At 36.0% G+C, this 16030-nt stretch overlaps 1 protein-coding gene across 1 annotated transcript in view; it reads right to left on the bottom strand.

The window, feature by feature from the left end:
• The window catches only part of disp (RND transporter family member dispatched), a 58386-nt gene that overhangs the window by 15838 nt on the left and 26518 nt on the right, over positions 1 to 16030 (bottom strand). The window contains exons 7-8 of the mRNA XM_081758707.1: positions 10297 to 10432; positions 4272 to 4505 (exon numbers count right to left, since the gene is read on the bottom strand). Coding sequence (XP_081614833.1) covers positions 4272 to 4505; positions 10297 to 10432 — 370 coding nt within the window. The remainder of the gene's footprint in view (positions 1 to 4271; positions 4506 to 10296; positions 10433 to 16030) is intronic.

The following is a 16030-nucleotide window of genomic DNA, read 5'->3' as shown; positions in this document are numbered from 1 at the left end:
GGAGTAGGCAATTTTCTTATTAGTCCCTTCTATATTATTTTTGAACTTTACCCAAATATCCTATCTTTTCACTTTGCTTCGGGGATGGAAATAAATGATATTTTATTGTGGGTAGGTATCTTCGAAATTTCGGAGGGCAGACACTTTGAAAAGTGTAATGGTTTGACAAACCATCCACTGCTCAGTCCATTCTTGGTTAATATTTAACCGGAATGTAATAAATGTAAACATTATGATATTGAGTGCTGTTGTAGATTTAAGTAAACATTTTCATACTGTAACCAATATTTTAAAAATATTTACGTGTGCTGATACTTGAATTTAATTTGTGTGCTATATATTTGATTCATAGTAGTAATGATAATTGAAATAATACTACTAATAACAATATTAATAAACGAAAACAGATATACAGTTATTGTGTTAGTTTTCAAGAATATTAGAAGTTGTTTTCAATGAAAGTAAATATTGAAAATGAATGCTTTTTGAAAATAGTAAGAAAATAAATTTATGTTACACTTAAAGGTACAAGGCACTACATTAGTAAATATTTTAGGTTACAATAATTATTAAATATATTTGTAAAGATAATATTTTGTGTTTAATGGTAAACAATGCCAGTGATTAATTACTCCAATTATTAAACATGTTATTTTAAAGGAAAATAACAATAATTTTGTTCATGTTTTGATGTGTTTGAAATTGTGGCACTTAAATATTTTGAAATAACAGATAATAAGATAATGAAAGACATTGATAAACTTTATTGAAATTATGGCCCAACCGTAATCCGAATTTCGTTTCGCATGGCCCACGTGTTCGTTACCGTATTTCCGAAAAGGACTTTGAAAATTTTTCGTTATATCGTCACGAGAAGAGTTAAGTGATGTTAACCCTTTGAAGACCAATGGATGAAATTTGGTGACACTAGTGAAGTGATCAGTGTTGCAGGGTTCTATTTGTTTTTTCTCTCTCCCTCAAAACAAATGTCCTGCCGAGCGCCAATGTAACCATACGGTTCAGCTCAGTCAATTTTTAAGAAGAAAATTTTTAACTTTTTAAATGAACCTCGCTTAATAGTGCTTCCAAGAATTTTTCTCTCAGCCAACAAACGAATGTGCATATATGTTTGTGCGTCTCAATTGCCACGAAGATCGCAGACTTCCTCTCTCCTTCCCATATAAGGAGCTAAAATTCAGCACAATGGACAAACGTCGTCTCAAAACATTCCTGTCTATGGGCTGTCATAGCTATTTTTAGCTCTTGACATCACCAAACTGCGTAGCAAACCGATTCTTTTGCCTAGCAACCAGACGAGACGGAAAGAAAAGGTGCAGTAGTCTGACTTACGTACACGGGGAAGCAACCACGAATGAATTAGCTGGTACAAACATACGACAAAAATGAAGTATTTGTTACATACGTTTAGTAAACTCTTCATTAGTACCTAGAACAAACAATTACAGTGTACGAATAATGTCAAGTAATATTTGTAATGTGTGAATAAAATTGTTTTGGCGACATGGATCTGGAAAACGGCATACCATTCAATTCGCTACAAGGAGGATAAGAGGAGAGCAACCCGCAACCTACTGGATAACACCCCTGGATACCTAATACAGTCTCCCTTTCCAGTGTTAAAGTGAATAGAGTGTTAGTGAATTACGAAAATTTACCGAGTGACGAAATATAACGAATGATCCGTGTCTACCGCGACATCCGCGTCTTTCTTATTAAATGGGTCTAAATTATTGGTTATTAAAAGTGAAGTGCCACTGTTTGTGTAATATTTGTTCATAAAGTTTTAGTGTTGTGAATTAAAAGTAAAGATAGAAATTCGAGTATCCTTTCAACACAATAATCATGGTTTAAATTTACATATGTTTATTTTAAGAAATAATCTAATTAATTTTTCTTTGCAGCACGAGTGATTAGCGCCTATGCAACTTAGTAATACATACATTAATAAATTGCATTAGCGCTATAGAATACAATTAGAGTTAACTTTGTGCCGGTTTCCCGTAACGTTCTGACCGAACTCTGAACCTGTTGTCCGACGGCTATATGGTCAGTTGCAATGGTCGATCAAACCCACTAGATAATGCTAAAGAAGACATTCGAGCGGTGGAGAATCGAACCCCAGACCATAGTAAATGCGTAAGCCCACTTTGGGACCGTAGGACACGAACCACGTACAGTAACAAAAGGGTTTATCCCGATAGGGAGTGAGACGTACCTGGATCGAACCCAGTACTGTTATATATGAAAACAGACAGGGATAGACGAGAATCGAACCCAGGACTGTAATGTATGGCTTTCCTTTGTGGGAACGTACCAGGACTCGAACCCTGATACTGTCAAATATGGCTTTCCCGAACAGGAACCAATTAGGTTCGAACCCAGTACTGTCAAATATGGCTTTCCCGAACAGGGACCAATAAGGATCGAACCCCAATACTGTCATAATATGGCTCCCGAACAGGAACCAACCAGGACTCGAACCCTGATACTGTCATAATAACAACAGCCCCAAACGAAACAGTCACGAAAACTGAACCGAAGTGTGTTCACGCCAGACTATTTAATAGGTGGAATAGTATTGTTTATAAACTTATTGCTACCTCCCAAGCTTGCTATGTCGCATGAATTGAGCCATCGACACTTTCCCGTTCCATTATGTGATTCACGAACCACCACAGATAGCTAAGTACGAAGGTAAAACAACTTCTACCAGTTTGCTTTTCTCACAAACAATAAGAGGTTATCAAATTCTTCCAGCGCGAAATCTGATATTTAGAAGTCAGAATCACAGAACACGCTTATCTTCAAAAATTGCTGCACAGGGTGTGGATGAATACAGCACGTATTCATAGTTGATATTTAATTATTTCAGAAATCAACAGATGAACGATATTGTTTAACTCTTTTCTAATTTTTTTACGTGTTTCCCAGTAGATCTGCTACTGAACTCTAACGATGAGTTTAAAAATATTATGTTCTTTTTCCTATAATCATAAATTTGTTTAAATTAATAATTTATAGGTATACAATCAAAACTGATTTCTTAATTAAAAAAAATACAAAATATAAAAATTGTCCTAACAAATAGTCGGGACCTTATAAAGAAAAGAATGGTGTCTGCTAGTTTTTAGTATGCTATTTATCGGCATGAATCTGTGACGAAAATACTGCAAGAAGAAAAAATGAAATGAAATCTTTAAGTTTAACGTCTCACGGTTATGCCGGTTAGACTAAAGGAGACGGTGATAATGAGAAATGAGTGAAATGGTAGAATGAAGAAAGTGGGAGGAAACGGGAGAACCCCGAAAAAACCCACGTGCACGGTGTACTGCAAGAAGAAAAGGCTACACAATTTAGTTTATAGAACAGTCAGCAAAACGTTAAAAAAGTAAGGAAGATAAAAAAAAAGACACTCCAATATATCAATTTCTCTTTAATATACACATCCGGTGAACATAACACTGAAATAGGACAGATTACTTTTCATTTATGTATTCTTTTATTCGTTCAAAATATTTAATTAGTTGAATGAGGAGGGGCACGCCCCTTTAGGTACGGCCCTGACTATAGAACAGATAAGAAAACAAAAAAGTTTTAGAAAACGTTGTTTATTTTAATGGCAAATAAAAGCAAGAACATAGTCAGTAAAAATAGAAGAAATTTTACAAAATTACTGTTAAGTCATATTTTTAAAATTAGAGTGAAGTATAAATTCATTTCTTCTTCTACACCAACTTCAAATCCCGCGTGGGGATGATTGTGAAGCTTGAAAGAAAATACGAGGTGCAGGAGATTAAAGGAGATTTCACCGTAATTAAAACTTTTGTTGAAAAGGTTACAAAAATGTTGGGAAGTAGAGAAGAATCTCCATACCCGAGCGTGTCCGTAAAAAGAGAGGGCTGTGTCCCGTAATAATACACATAAGCTATGACAAAAAAATCTGTCCGTGTTATGGAGCTGTCCGTTAAAGGAATTTCACTGTAAATAAAACTTTTAATGAACGCTGAACCTACTTACAAAATCTAAACAAGGTAAATGTTTTGGAACATACTTTGGTAACTAGAAGATTTACAATAGTAAATATATAAATAAAAGTGGACAAATTCGTGAGGATATGTAATAAGTACAAACGTTAATGCCACGGAAAGGAAAGATAATTTACAGTATATTAGGAAATATAAAAAAAAAACTATCATACGAATCTCATAAGCTGACAGAACTGAGCAGGTTATACTACAAATTATACTTACCAATAGCCACCACAGAAGCAAGCAGATTCATGAACGGGAAGAACTTCAATCTAAATATGGTAGTATACATGAAGTAACTCATCCCAAGAGAAAATACGATGGCTAACACAGTCATGAATGTAACTAATATTGACTTCGTGTAAATCCACAGACATATTACTACCAACACTGCTCCAAAAAACAACAGTACGGCATCTTGTATTAAACATTTTTCGAACATTATATCCTTTAAACCTAAAATAAGAGACAACAACACATATGATGAATATATATTATAAAAGGTATAACTTTTAGTTTTCCATCATTCTTTATTTGTTTTATTTAATTGATTACATCTCAAAAGGAACTGCTATGATTTTTGGTATAGAACTCAACAACTAAATAAAATAAGTCAGAGATACAAAAACCAAAGTACTGCATCTTCCATAAATATCACCGCCAAAACAATCTTGATTATACGAGTGTATCAAAAAGGATTTTACAACTTTGAAAACTCACATTGCTTTATTTATTTAATTTAGAGATATGGTTTGGGTGTCATTTTGTAGCAAAATACATCAAGCTTTTTTTACCTTATACCTAAAGAGGTTCAATGTAGCTTCCATTGGTGATGCAACACACATCCCATCTAAAGTCTCATTTGCTCTACAACCTCTTCAGACGTAGGGGGACGACCTGAAGATTTGTTGTGCCTTACCGAACCTCCAGTTTCAACTAAACACTTATGCCACTGATGAATAATAGGCCTACTGGGAGAATCTTTACCATAATTTGTACGAGAATTACGTTGCACAGTTGTCGCAGGCACAGCTAGCACGCTCGGGACCAGTAAAGGCACTCATCTTTGCTGCAATTGTGGCTAGCGCTTGTGGTGACTTGTTTCTGAACTAGTGTACTACGTAAGTCAAAACTTGTATTTTGCTACAAAATGGCACCAAAACCACATCTGTAAGATAAAAGAATAAATCAATATGAATTTTCAAAGTTGTAAAGTAATTTTTGATACACCCTGTATTATATACATTAATAAAAATTAATTGCTATTGCAGAAAAGCTCATCAAAACTCGATAATTGACATGACTGCTGTACGTGCTCATTAGAACAACTTTTGTACCTTCCAATTATTTAAAGAAAAGAGATTTTTCTTTTAAAAATCAGCTTTCTTGAAACACTTGTTATATTTTAACTGTTCCCATCACGCATGCTTATAATGCTCAACGAAATTTAACGCACGAGAACATGCTCTTGATGGCATGAGAAATTCAGAAAATTCTTCAATAGACTTTTTAAATAATATACGTAATAACAAACAAATAAATAAATAAATAAATAACAGATTTGGTCGGCAAGACAAAATACAGTAAATTTACATGAAATGTGACAACACAAGAAGAAATTACAACACTTAGAACAGGCTTTCTAGGACATATATTTTCATGTTCATAATAATAAGATTTAAACAGAATTCCTTATTGAATTTCAAGTGCATAGATAGCATGTTTAAAACTTTGTATGATTTACGCTAATAATACTGATAAAATTAACATTTCACAATTATAATTCTTGCTTAACGGGCACACCCTCCAATTTCTTGCAAGCAGGATATTCCATACTAAAAAATACAAATTTTCATTAAGAAGAATCCAGCGTTATCTATCTCAAAAAGAAAAATTAACGAAAGAAACTGCAACCATGAAGGAGAAGGAAAGCATAATTTTTCGGACTGATTACGTAACGATTTTGGATCATCCTTACACAACTCTCCAAATTACTTACAAATCCTTAACCACTCTATTTAATGGTAACAGCATAAATAATCGAAAATTATTTTTTATTTTCATTTATATTTCAATTATTTTTTATTTATACTTTTATTTTTTATTTTTTAAATGAAGGATAGAAACACTGGAACGAATTGGACATATGGCACGATTATTTTCACCGACCATTCCGATTCATCTGGAATGTATCAAGCTCCTTTGCTCATCTCAGGCATTGTATCTACTATATTTATAAAAATGAATATAATTTTGTTTGAGATCGCATCACGGTCAAACGGCTGAATTGACTGACATGAATTTGAGAGAGAAGTTAGTATCTAGCTCGAACTGGATTTTTATCATGTCTATTTTTTTTAGGTGTAGTAGTTCCTTTGCAACGGTTAGTGTGAAAAAAGTATTGTTAGAATTAGGCACTTGCTCTATTGTTAAAAGTTGATATGTATTTTGTGAAAGTCAGTCGGGTAATTAGTCTGTGCTACTGACAATGAGATGAGAAAAAATAAGGAACTAATAAGAATAATGAAATGAGATTGCGATTGTTTGTGAATTTAAGAAAGTGGAACAGAGATATAAACTGGATACGCGAATCGAGGTTAAGTGATTCAAGTGTGATTAGTGCGTTTGCAAGTAAACCAAAGTAGCGAAATAAGGAAATTTGACGGAAGTTTAATGTATAATAATGTTTAATAAGGGGGTAGCGGAATTTCAAAATTCATATTCAAAACAACATTTCACGCCACAACAATCGATTAACCAGTTATTACGTTTTTCACTGTTACACACTATAAAATATATTCCACTGTTTCTTATGTAGACTTTCAATATAAACGACACAATAAAAGTAACGAAATAAACTTCGGAAGGAAAACCCAAGCATACCATGAAGAACGAAAGAACAGTACCGGAAGAGGATAACACACGGAAACCGTTAGATAACAAACATATTTAGCACTTGGGTCGAGTTGGGTTCTTACCATTCCATTTTCAATTAAATACGCATCTTAAGGAAGGGGAGGGAGTTCACGGACACCTTTCACATATTTCCCATAAACCTACTTCGGACGTTTAGTTAGTACAGCATAGCGGACATAAACATCTGTATCAGAATAAAGGAAAGAATTAGAAATTATAGATATAATGAAATTTAACTTCGGGACGATCTAATCACTGAAAACGAACGAAACACTTATTAAAATCCCACAGATGATTTAAAAACATTTTCCAGGATTTGAAACAAAGTGATCATCGACAAGCAATTTCGAAATTCCCAATTTCTCCTTTTTTTAAATTTTTCTTATGCACCCTAAAGAAGACTGTAATGAGGAGATTGATGATAATGATGGAATGACGAAACGAGTAAACTCCCCCCGAAAAATAAAATCACGCTCACTGTGTTTAAACACAGCAAAGCCTACTTAGCGGGACCTGGGGTTGAACCAATGCTCAATTCTCTTGCTTTCCCGACCCGTACGAAGTAAATTCCCAGTTCATATACCATTATATTATGCTGTCCTACATGGCTACGACTAACTGCATTTTTCTACATAATAAAGCAGTCTTATTGGATCTTGGATAGTGTAATTTATCTTTTAATTCTATTACATGATAAGAGTTTTTTTTTTTTTTTTTTTTCAAAATAGTTTCTTGTTTACAACAAAGCATTTTTAGTAATCGTTTTATATTTTAGCACGTGTATTTATTTTTTCATCCATAAGGCCAGTTCTTCTTTTAGATTCAGCTAATACTTTATTTTTATTTTATTATTTTCTTTACCTTCAATTTTTCTTTTTCCTGCGCTATGCCCTCCCTATCCCTTCTCATCTTATCTTTTACACTTACATCCTTTTCCTCCTATGTTCGAATCAGCTTAACACACATATGAAGGGTAAGGGGAAAAAAGAAGGAATGTCACAAAATTGCATTTTCGAGAAAACGGCGTTTTAATATTGAAAACAGCGTAAAAGAATAGGGTTACTCAATTTTTTTTTTTTGCTCCTTTTTACATGGATATCTCTACATCTACTCATGCATGGCATATACAGTCAAATAGTACCAAGAGTCACCAACAGACAGGACAAAGCACCCGAAAAAGCACGCACATGGACATTCCTTGTTTTTTCCCCTTACCCTTCATATGTATTTCTTGCCACGTGAATATTTCTTTATTGTTATAAACTGTTTTGATCCACCTTCTGTACTCATACTATCATGCATTATATGATGGCGATAATGCTCTCGCTTTTTTGATTGTAGATAATGCACCTCTGTGTGAGAGTATCAATATGCATTATGAAGTGGAGAACCCTCGAATTATTTTCTCCAGACAAGTTTAGGAGTTCAACATAAAACGCATTCTAGAGCTTTTACGTTCGACGTAGGTCTTGTATCGTTACTAGCATCAGGTGACGATAATAATTGTTAATATTTTCTCTCTGCTCTCATTAACTAACACTTAGTTATCACTTCGTTCAGGCAAGGTGTCAACCGTTTCTCAATCTCTCTCTTTTTTTTTAAGTAGGCTATAACCGACGGCAGCAGAACCAATATGAGAGTATCATATAGCTTCAGTATTAAAAAGTGACGTGTTGAAAATTTACCTTAATAACTGCGCCGTTTTACTGAACTGTTTCAGACATTTATTCTGTAATCTTTTTTACATACGATTAAATCAGTCACATGAAAATCAAATCACATATAACGAAAACAATATCTTACACTTTTTCCAATGTTATTATGCAATATTTTACAACAGCAGTTGGAGAATGTGCAAGGTAAGTGGGAGTTAAGTTTGTTGAACTGATCTCTTGTGGACTTAAAAGTGCCATTTCACAACTCAACGGGAAGTGTTACCAAGTTCTCTAGAAACTATTAAGCCTTTGGAGGTCAAAATTGAAAATATATTTATTTTCATTTAAAAATAACATTATGAAACCATATATTCACCATTTTGTTCGATGACCTTCTGTCAATTTTCCAGCAACACTACTCCGTTGCTATAACTTCTGTAGTTTCTGGTTTTGAAAATAAATAAATAAAATAAAAAATGACAGGTAGATTTCACAGACCTCTTCTGAAACTAAGTTAACACCATTCAGGAAGTTCTGCAGAAACGGAAACGAATGGTAATCTGACGGTGCCGGGTTCGAGCTATACAGTAAATACATTGAAACCTCTTAGCCAAGTTATCTCAATTCCTGACGGGTCGTTAAAGATGTATGCGGTCTGGCGTTATCAGCGTAGTATACGACACACATTCTGTTGATCAATTCCGGTGGTCTCTTTTCTAACTGCTAGATACACTCCCGCTAATTGTTAATATTACAGATTTGGGTCTATTGTTCTACCCGGTAGCAGCAGGTCGAGACACACGACCACCCTCCAATCTCACCAAATGCATAGTATAGCCTTCTTTGGTGTCAGTGTGGGCTTTACCACAGACTGTGGAGTATTTTTCCCCTTTCGACCACGATCCTTTTCGCACATTGTTCTTGAAGATTATTCACTTTTAATCACTCGCGATTAATCGCTTCAGATATGGCTCGAGTTCGTTACGTTTCAGTAGAGATTCGCACACACAAATTCGATCGAGTGAATGTTTTTTGAATCAGATTACGTGGCTTCTAAACAACGAGCTTCTTTTTGTACACAGCTTTTACCAAATGGCTTAACACTGTTTGGTGATGGATGTTTTGGTCATTAGCGATGTCATAACTGCTTACATACCGATCTGACTTGAAGTTTTCCACAACACTATCCACTTTAAATGTGATTAGTCATCCACTGCAAGAAGCAACTTGGACATCGAAATCGACTGAGCCAGAACGAAAGCGACTGAGCCATCTTTCGGCTATTGCTTTGATAACGTATTCTCTTCATAACTGCACATATTTCTTCATGTGTCTGCAGGACATTTGCGTCTTTACCGAAATAAAATTATCAAATGTAGCGCAATTTTGCGGAAAGTTCTCTCACCTTCACGGCGTAAGACTTTAAGTCTGATTATGATAAATCCAACTTTTTACACATCTATTAGCTTCAGCTGTCAAATGACGTTAGCTCCGACTTGCTGCGACTTATATATTCTGAGATTTGAGACAATAACGGCATTTCGTGCGCAAAAGGGCAAATATTTTTTAGATTATCTGATATCATTGAAAAAGTAGTATATTTGAAATATATTTCAGATAAAGAAAACACAAAGTTCAAAATAAAGTAAATAAGTTATTTTTAATTTTCAACATACCAAAATCAACAGCAGTTATTTCGACGTTATCATGAACTAAGGTTGATGTTTCTATTTGCAAATAATAATCAAGAGAAGCAGAACTTCTTGCAATAGGCAGAAACATCATGGCATACTTTAAAACCATACCATCGTTCTGTGAAAAAAAAAGGAAAAATGATCTCTATTATAAATGTTCTCTATTATAATGATATATATTATATATTAAAATGTTCTCTATTATAGTGATAACTTGTAAAAATAATATACTACACACACGAAAATTAAAAATTTTGTATAAATAATAAAAAACTAAACAAATTGGATATACGAGGCCTGTCTAAAAAGTATCCGACCTTAATTTTTTCCACGCAAAGTAGTGATTCTCAGGCGGCGCCACCGTGCACGGTGGAAGGAGGAACCTTAATGCGCATGCTTGAATTTTTTCACCGCGTTCGCGTGTGCCAGTCGTGAGCTGGTGGTCGCGAAGTGAGGTGCTGTTGGTAGTGTTCGTCGGATTTAGTGTTTCTCGCAAGATGACTGAACGAATTGAGCAAAGATACTGCATCAAATTCTGTCAAAGGCTGGGTGATTCTCAAAGCCAAACAATTCGTAGGATTCAGCAGGTGTTTGGAGAAGATGCGATGGGTGTAACACAAATTAAACAATGGTTCAACCGATTCAAAGATGGCCGCACATCAGTCGAGAGTGAGCAGCGTAGCGGCAGGCCCCAAACTGCTCGGAATGCAGCTGTTGTTGAGCGGATGCGAAATTTGGTGATGGCAGATCGCCGTTTGACAGTGCGGGAGATTGCAGAAGATGTTGGAGTGAGTAAAGATTCTGCACATGCAATTTTGCGTGACGATTTGAACATGAAACGAGTGGCTGCTAAATTTGTACCCAAGTTGTTGTCTCAGGAACAAAAAGACACCCGTTTTGACGTTGCACAGGACCTTCTGGACACCACCAACACTGATCCTGGGTATCTGAATTCCGTGATAACTGGAGATGAGTCATGGGTGTACGGGTACGACCCAGAAACAAAACAACAATTGTCTCAATGGAAGCATCCCGATTCTCCAAGGCCGAAGAAAGCGCGGCAGGTGCGAAGCAAAATCAAGGTGTTGCTGACTGTTTTCTTCGATGCCCGTGGAATTGTGCATCACGAGTACGCACCGGAAGGACAAACAGTGACAAAGGAGTACTATCAAGATGTTCTCAGGCGACTCCGTGACGCAGCCCGGCGCAAAAGACCAGACATGTGGACAGCGAAGAACTGGCACGTCCATCATGACAACGTCCCAGCCCATTCATCCCAATTGATCCACACGTCCTTAGCCAAACATGGAATTACAACCGTTCGCCAACCTCCCTACTCTCCAGACCTGGCTCCTTGTGACTTCTGGTTGTTTCCAAAATTGAAGACGCCTCTGAAGGAATCCCGTTTTGAGAGTAGAGAAGACATAATGCGGAACACGACGACGGAGCTGAACAACATTCCAAAAGAAGACTTCCAGCGGTGTTTCCAGCAGTGCAAGGATCAGTGGGCTAAGTGTGTGGAAGCACAAGGGGCCTACTTTGAAGGGGATTAGGGTCCCAAATCTGTCAGGTATTCGCAACTATTTTTCTGGCCAAAGGTCGGATACTTTTTAGACAACCCTCGTATACCAATATCAATTACTAAAAATTCAAAAAGCAAGACAGATAAACTGTGAAAATTTTATCAAATGGTCATAAGCGAGAAGAATATGTACGCCTAAAGCTCCGCAGGAAAAGCATGTGACTTAAACCAATCAAGTTCAGTAACTAACTGCGCTGTAATATTCAGATGTCAAAAGGAAAGAAAAAGTCAAAAAACGTGAATAGCTTACGTAATAATAATAATAATAATAATACAGCATGCAATAGCAGATAAACTTATAGCGGGACAAGTCAAGTGCTGCTAACTGATGATAAGAATTCAAAGAAAATGACTCTTTGCTAATCAACCGGAATAATTAGACAATATACCAATCTAATTCATCAAGAATATACGGAACAAGGACGAAAGAACTATTCCGACTCTATAATGAAATATATGACATGGAAGAGTGTCCACAATATTTCCTGAAGACGATAATGGACACAAATATATATTTGGCAACAGTGATCTCCAAGCTGCCATCTGCCATCTAAGATGACTGCTTGTAATTTTCGATACAGTGGTTGTGTAGTCTGAACAATTATAATAGATCTTCTTATACAACATTTTATGCATTTTTTTAAATCTGTAAATGGACTATAGAAATTAAACATTGACTGGGTATAGTGCACTATTTGGCATCAATAGAACAACTGGAGCTTTAAAACAAGTATATGTACGAAACACTCTAAAGGGAATTTTCCGTTATTGTATTTACGTATTGTTATCCACAAGATCTTATAATTAATTTATTACCACTGAGGTGCAACATCTTAACGTGTGTTCAGTTAGCTGCGCAACATTATATTAAGCTTTTTGAGGATAGCGCTCGAGAAACAAGCTCGTCTTCAAACAATGATTATTTTAAGAATTTTGATAGCCACAAGAATATTTTCAGGTTAAGAGTGTGACATAAAATAGCAACGATGATGATACTGCTGGGTAAGGAATCAAATCCAGAGAGGTGTGAGGATTATTGTATACAGCATAATCTCATACCGTATACAGAAAAAAAAAGCTTCGAACACTGAACAGAACGTTGCAGTCAAGAACAAATAAGTTATTGAGGAGGAACAATTCCGTTTTAGGAGAGGTAAAGGCACAGCATATGAAACTGTTTACTAATTGTGTTTATTGGTCTAGAAAAAACTTTCGATTGAGTGAACTGGGAATTCCTGATATCAGTTCTGAAAAAAGTTGGGTTGGGTTGGAATTGAAGAAATTAAGACTCATATGAACCAACTGGTACGTATTAGGATAGGAGAAGAAATGACAGAGGAGAGTACAATTGGAAAGGGAATTTGACAAGGATGTTACCTCTTGCCAATGTTATTTATTAACTATCTAGTTGAGATACTGAAGAAGAGCTGAATAATGAAAAGGGTATCACGGAAAGAGGTACAATGATTAGATGCATCTGAAGATGACATGGCTCTTTTTGTGGAATCTGAGGAGAAAATTAATAAGATGTTAGAAAACATGGGAAAAACTGCGAAGAATGCAGGATTAAAATAAACGTTTGAGAGACAAAACAATAGTGATTAGAAAGAAGATAAGGCGTGAAATATAAAAGAAGAGGGAAGAAAGTAAAACAGGTGACTATTTTTCGGTACCTGGGTAGTATTATTAGTGAGGACATGAAGTGTCAACGTCAAATAACATCATAGGAATGGTGAAAGACGTATTTAAGGGAAGTTTATTTTCTGAGTCCTTGAATACAATTAAGAAAATTAAAACTAATATAAAATATTTCGAGCGAAGTACTGTAGTCTGTGAGTAAGAAATATTGACACTTCGCAAAGTTATAAAAGACTGGACGCTTTCAACTGTAACTGTGGAGAAGAATGGAAAACAAAACAGCTGGGCTGAACAAAATAAAACAATGAGGTAATGTTAGGAATAGTATTAGATGTGTATTTTTCACTCTTTACATGCAATTCCAAAGAGAAAGAGTTACTGGCTGGGGCATTGGCTGAGAAGAAAATGTGAAAAATATGATACAAGGTACTGTGCTAGGAAAAAGGCTACAGTTGATGGATTGTATTAAAACAGAAAATTGCTGCGTCAAGACAAACTGGTTAGCCGAAGAGCGAGATACATGGAAACTTTTCAACAGCGGCAAGTGACCAGCCAATAATTGCACAATATCTAGATAAAGATGATATTTTAGGTAGCCCAATAAAACGAGGAAGGTTGACGTCAGGAAGGGCATCCGGTCATAAAAGCTACGATAAAATCATCATGATGGATCCTCTAAATAAAGCCTCGGGAAAATGCCAGGGCGTATCCCGAAGGCGACGCGCAGAGGCTTTGCTCAATTTCTGCGAGAAATGGGCAAGAGCTACCGAGTCGAGGACGGACTTGGTTAAAGACAATAGTCCACGTGAGGGTAAGAGTGGGAATACTTAATGCCGGAAAGAGGAAAAGAGGTTGCAGATCTGATGAGAACAAGAAAGTTGGAGATTCTGTGCGTGCAAGAAACAAGATGGAAAAGTAATAAGGCAAGAGAGCTACAAAGTAGCTATAAGCTGATAAATAGTGAAGCAAACTGACAAGGAAGAAACGGGTGGGGACTGTTCTTTCTAGTGATCTGAAAGATAGTGTGGTAAGTGTGAATAAAAGAACTGACAGAGAGATGTGTATCCATATATTCAGGAAGGAAATGATCAATGTAGTGTGCGTATATGCTCCGCCAACTAGGCTGGGAGGAGGAAGAAAATACAGAATTCTGGGAAGTTTTGGACCACGAACTTCACAGCATCCTAATAGAGGAAAGAGTTTTTTTTTGGGGGGGGGGGGGATTTGAATGGGCACGTCGGTAGATGCTGGGAAGAGATTGAGAGAATGCACGGTGGCTTGAGTGTTGGAGAAAGGAACGAGGAAAGAGAAAGAGTGACAGATTTTGCGCCGGCATTCGATCTGGCGATTTGCAATGCATTTTTTCAGGAGATGAAGAAGCATCTTTTGACTTGCAAGAGAAGTAGAAAAGAAAGTCAAATCGATTCAATTTTGTGCCGATGAGAGAAAAAAGAAATATACGGTAATAAATGGAGAAAGCGTGGAACAGCAGCATAGAATCGTGAGCGTAAACTGGAAGTTCGCGAGTAGATACAATAAGAGGCCGCGAAATGGAGACCCAAAAATTAGATGGTAGAGATTGAAAGGAACCAAGGTAAATCAAGGATGACCAAGGGTTGGTGTTTACCGATGAAGAGAGGATCAAAGAGAGACGGGCCACTTATTTTGAAAAGCATTCAAATGAATAAAATCCGAGGAAAGTTTTCAGCGATTGAATTCCAAATTTTGGTGAAATACCTAGAAGAAACTGGGATGAAGTGGAGATAGCGTTAAAGAAAATGGTGACGAGAAAGCGATAGATTTTGATGGCATACCAGTAAAAGCCTGGAAGAGTTTGGGGTCAGAAGATATAGATATCGTATGGGATCTAATGCAGAAAATTCATAAATAGGAAAAAATGTCAAGTCAATGGAGGGATAATGTTATTTTATTGTCCGTATTTTAAAGAAAGGAGACATAAAGGATTGTGAAAACTAATGTCACATACAATGAAAATTTGCGAGAAAATTGTAGATGAGGGATTACGGGAGGAAACATTAATACGAAAATAAACAATTTGAAAGGTATAAATTATCTTTCGAATTCCCGACAGACTACAACTCAGAAAGAATGGAGATGTTTGAGCAAGAAAAGGTGCCAGATAAATACGTAAGGATAATCCAAGATATGTATACAGAAGCAACGAGTCCATAGAATGGAAATAGTACGGGATTAACACGCCAAATCCCCGTTTGGTTGGATTACATCAGAGCTCAGCCTTAAGCCTGAAACTCTTCAACGTCACCACGGATGTTATAGCTCAGGATGTAAAGGATGAAGTTCCCTGGATTATGATGTTTGCCGACGATATTGTACTATTCAATACAAATAGGAAAGAAACTGAAAGGAAAGTAGAAAGTTTGAGACAGTCTTTGAAAGATAGAGACCTAAAAATTAGTATAAAGAAAACTGAGTATATCGAGTTTAACGAAGAAAGAAATGAACAAGTAAGGCTAC

Source organism: Thermobia domestica, chromosome 5, assembly GCF_964235325.1.
Source record: "Thermobia domestica chromosome 5, izTheDome1.hap1.1, whole genome shotgun sequence".
Lineage (NCBI taxonomy): Eukaryota > Metazoa > Arthropoda > Insecta > Zygentoma > Lepismatidae > Thermobia > Thermobia domestica.
This window is presented reverse-complemented; position numbering and strand designations above follow the sequence as displayed.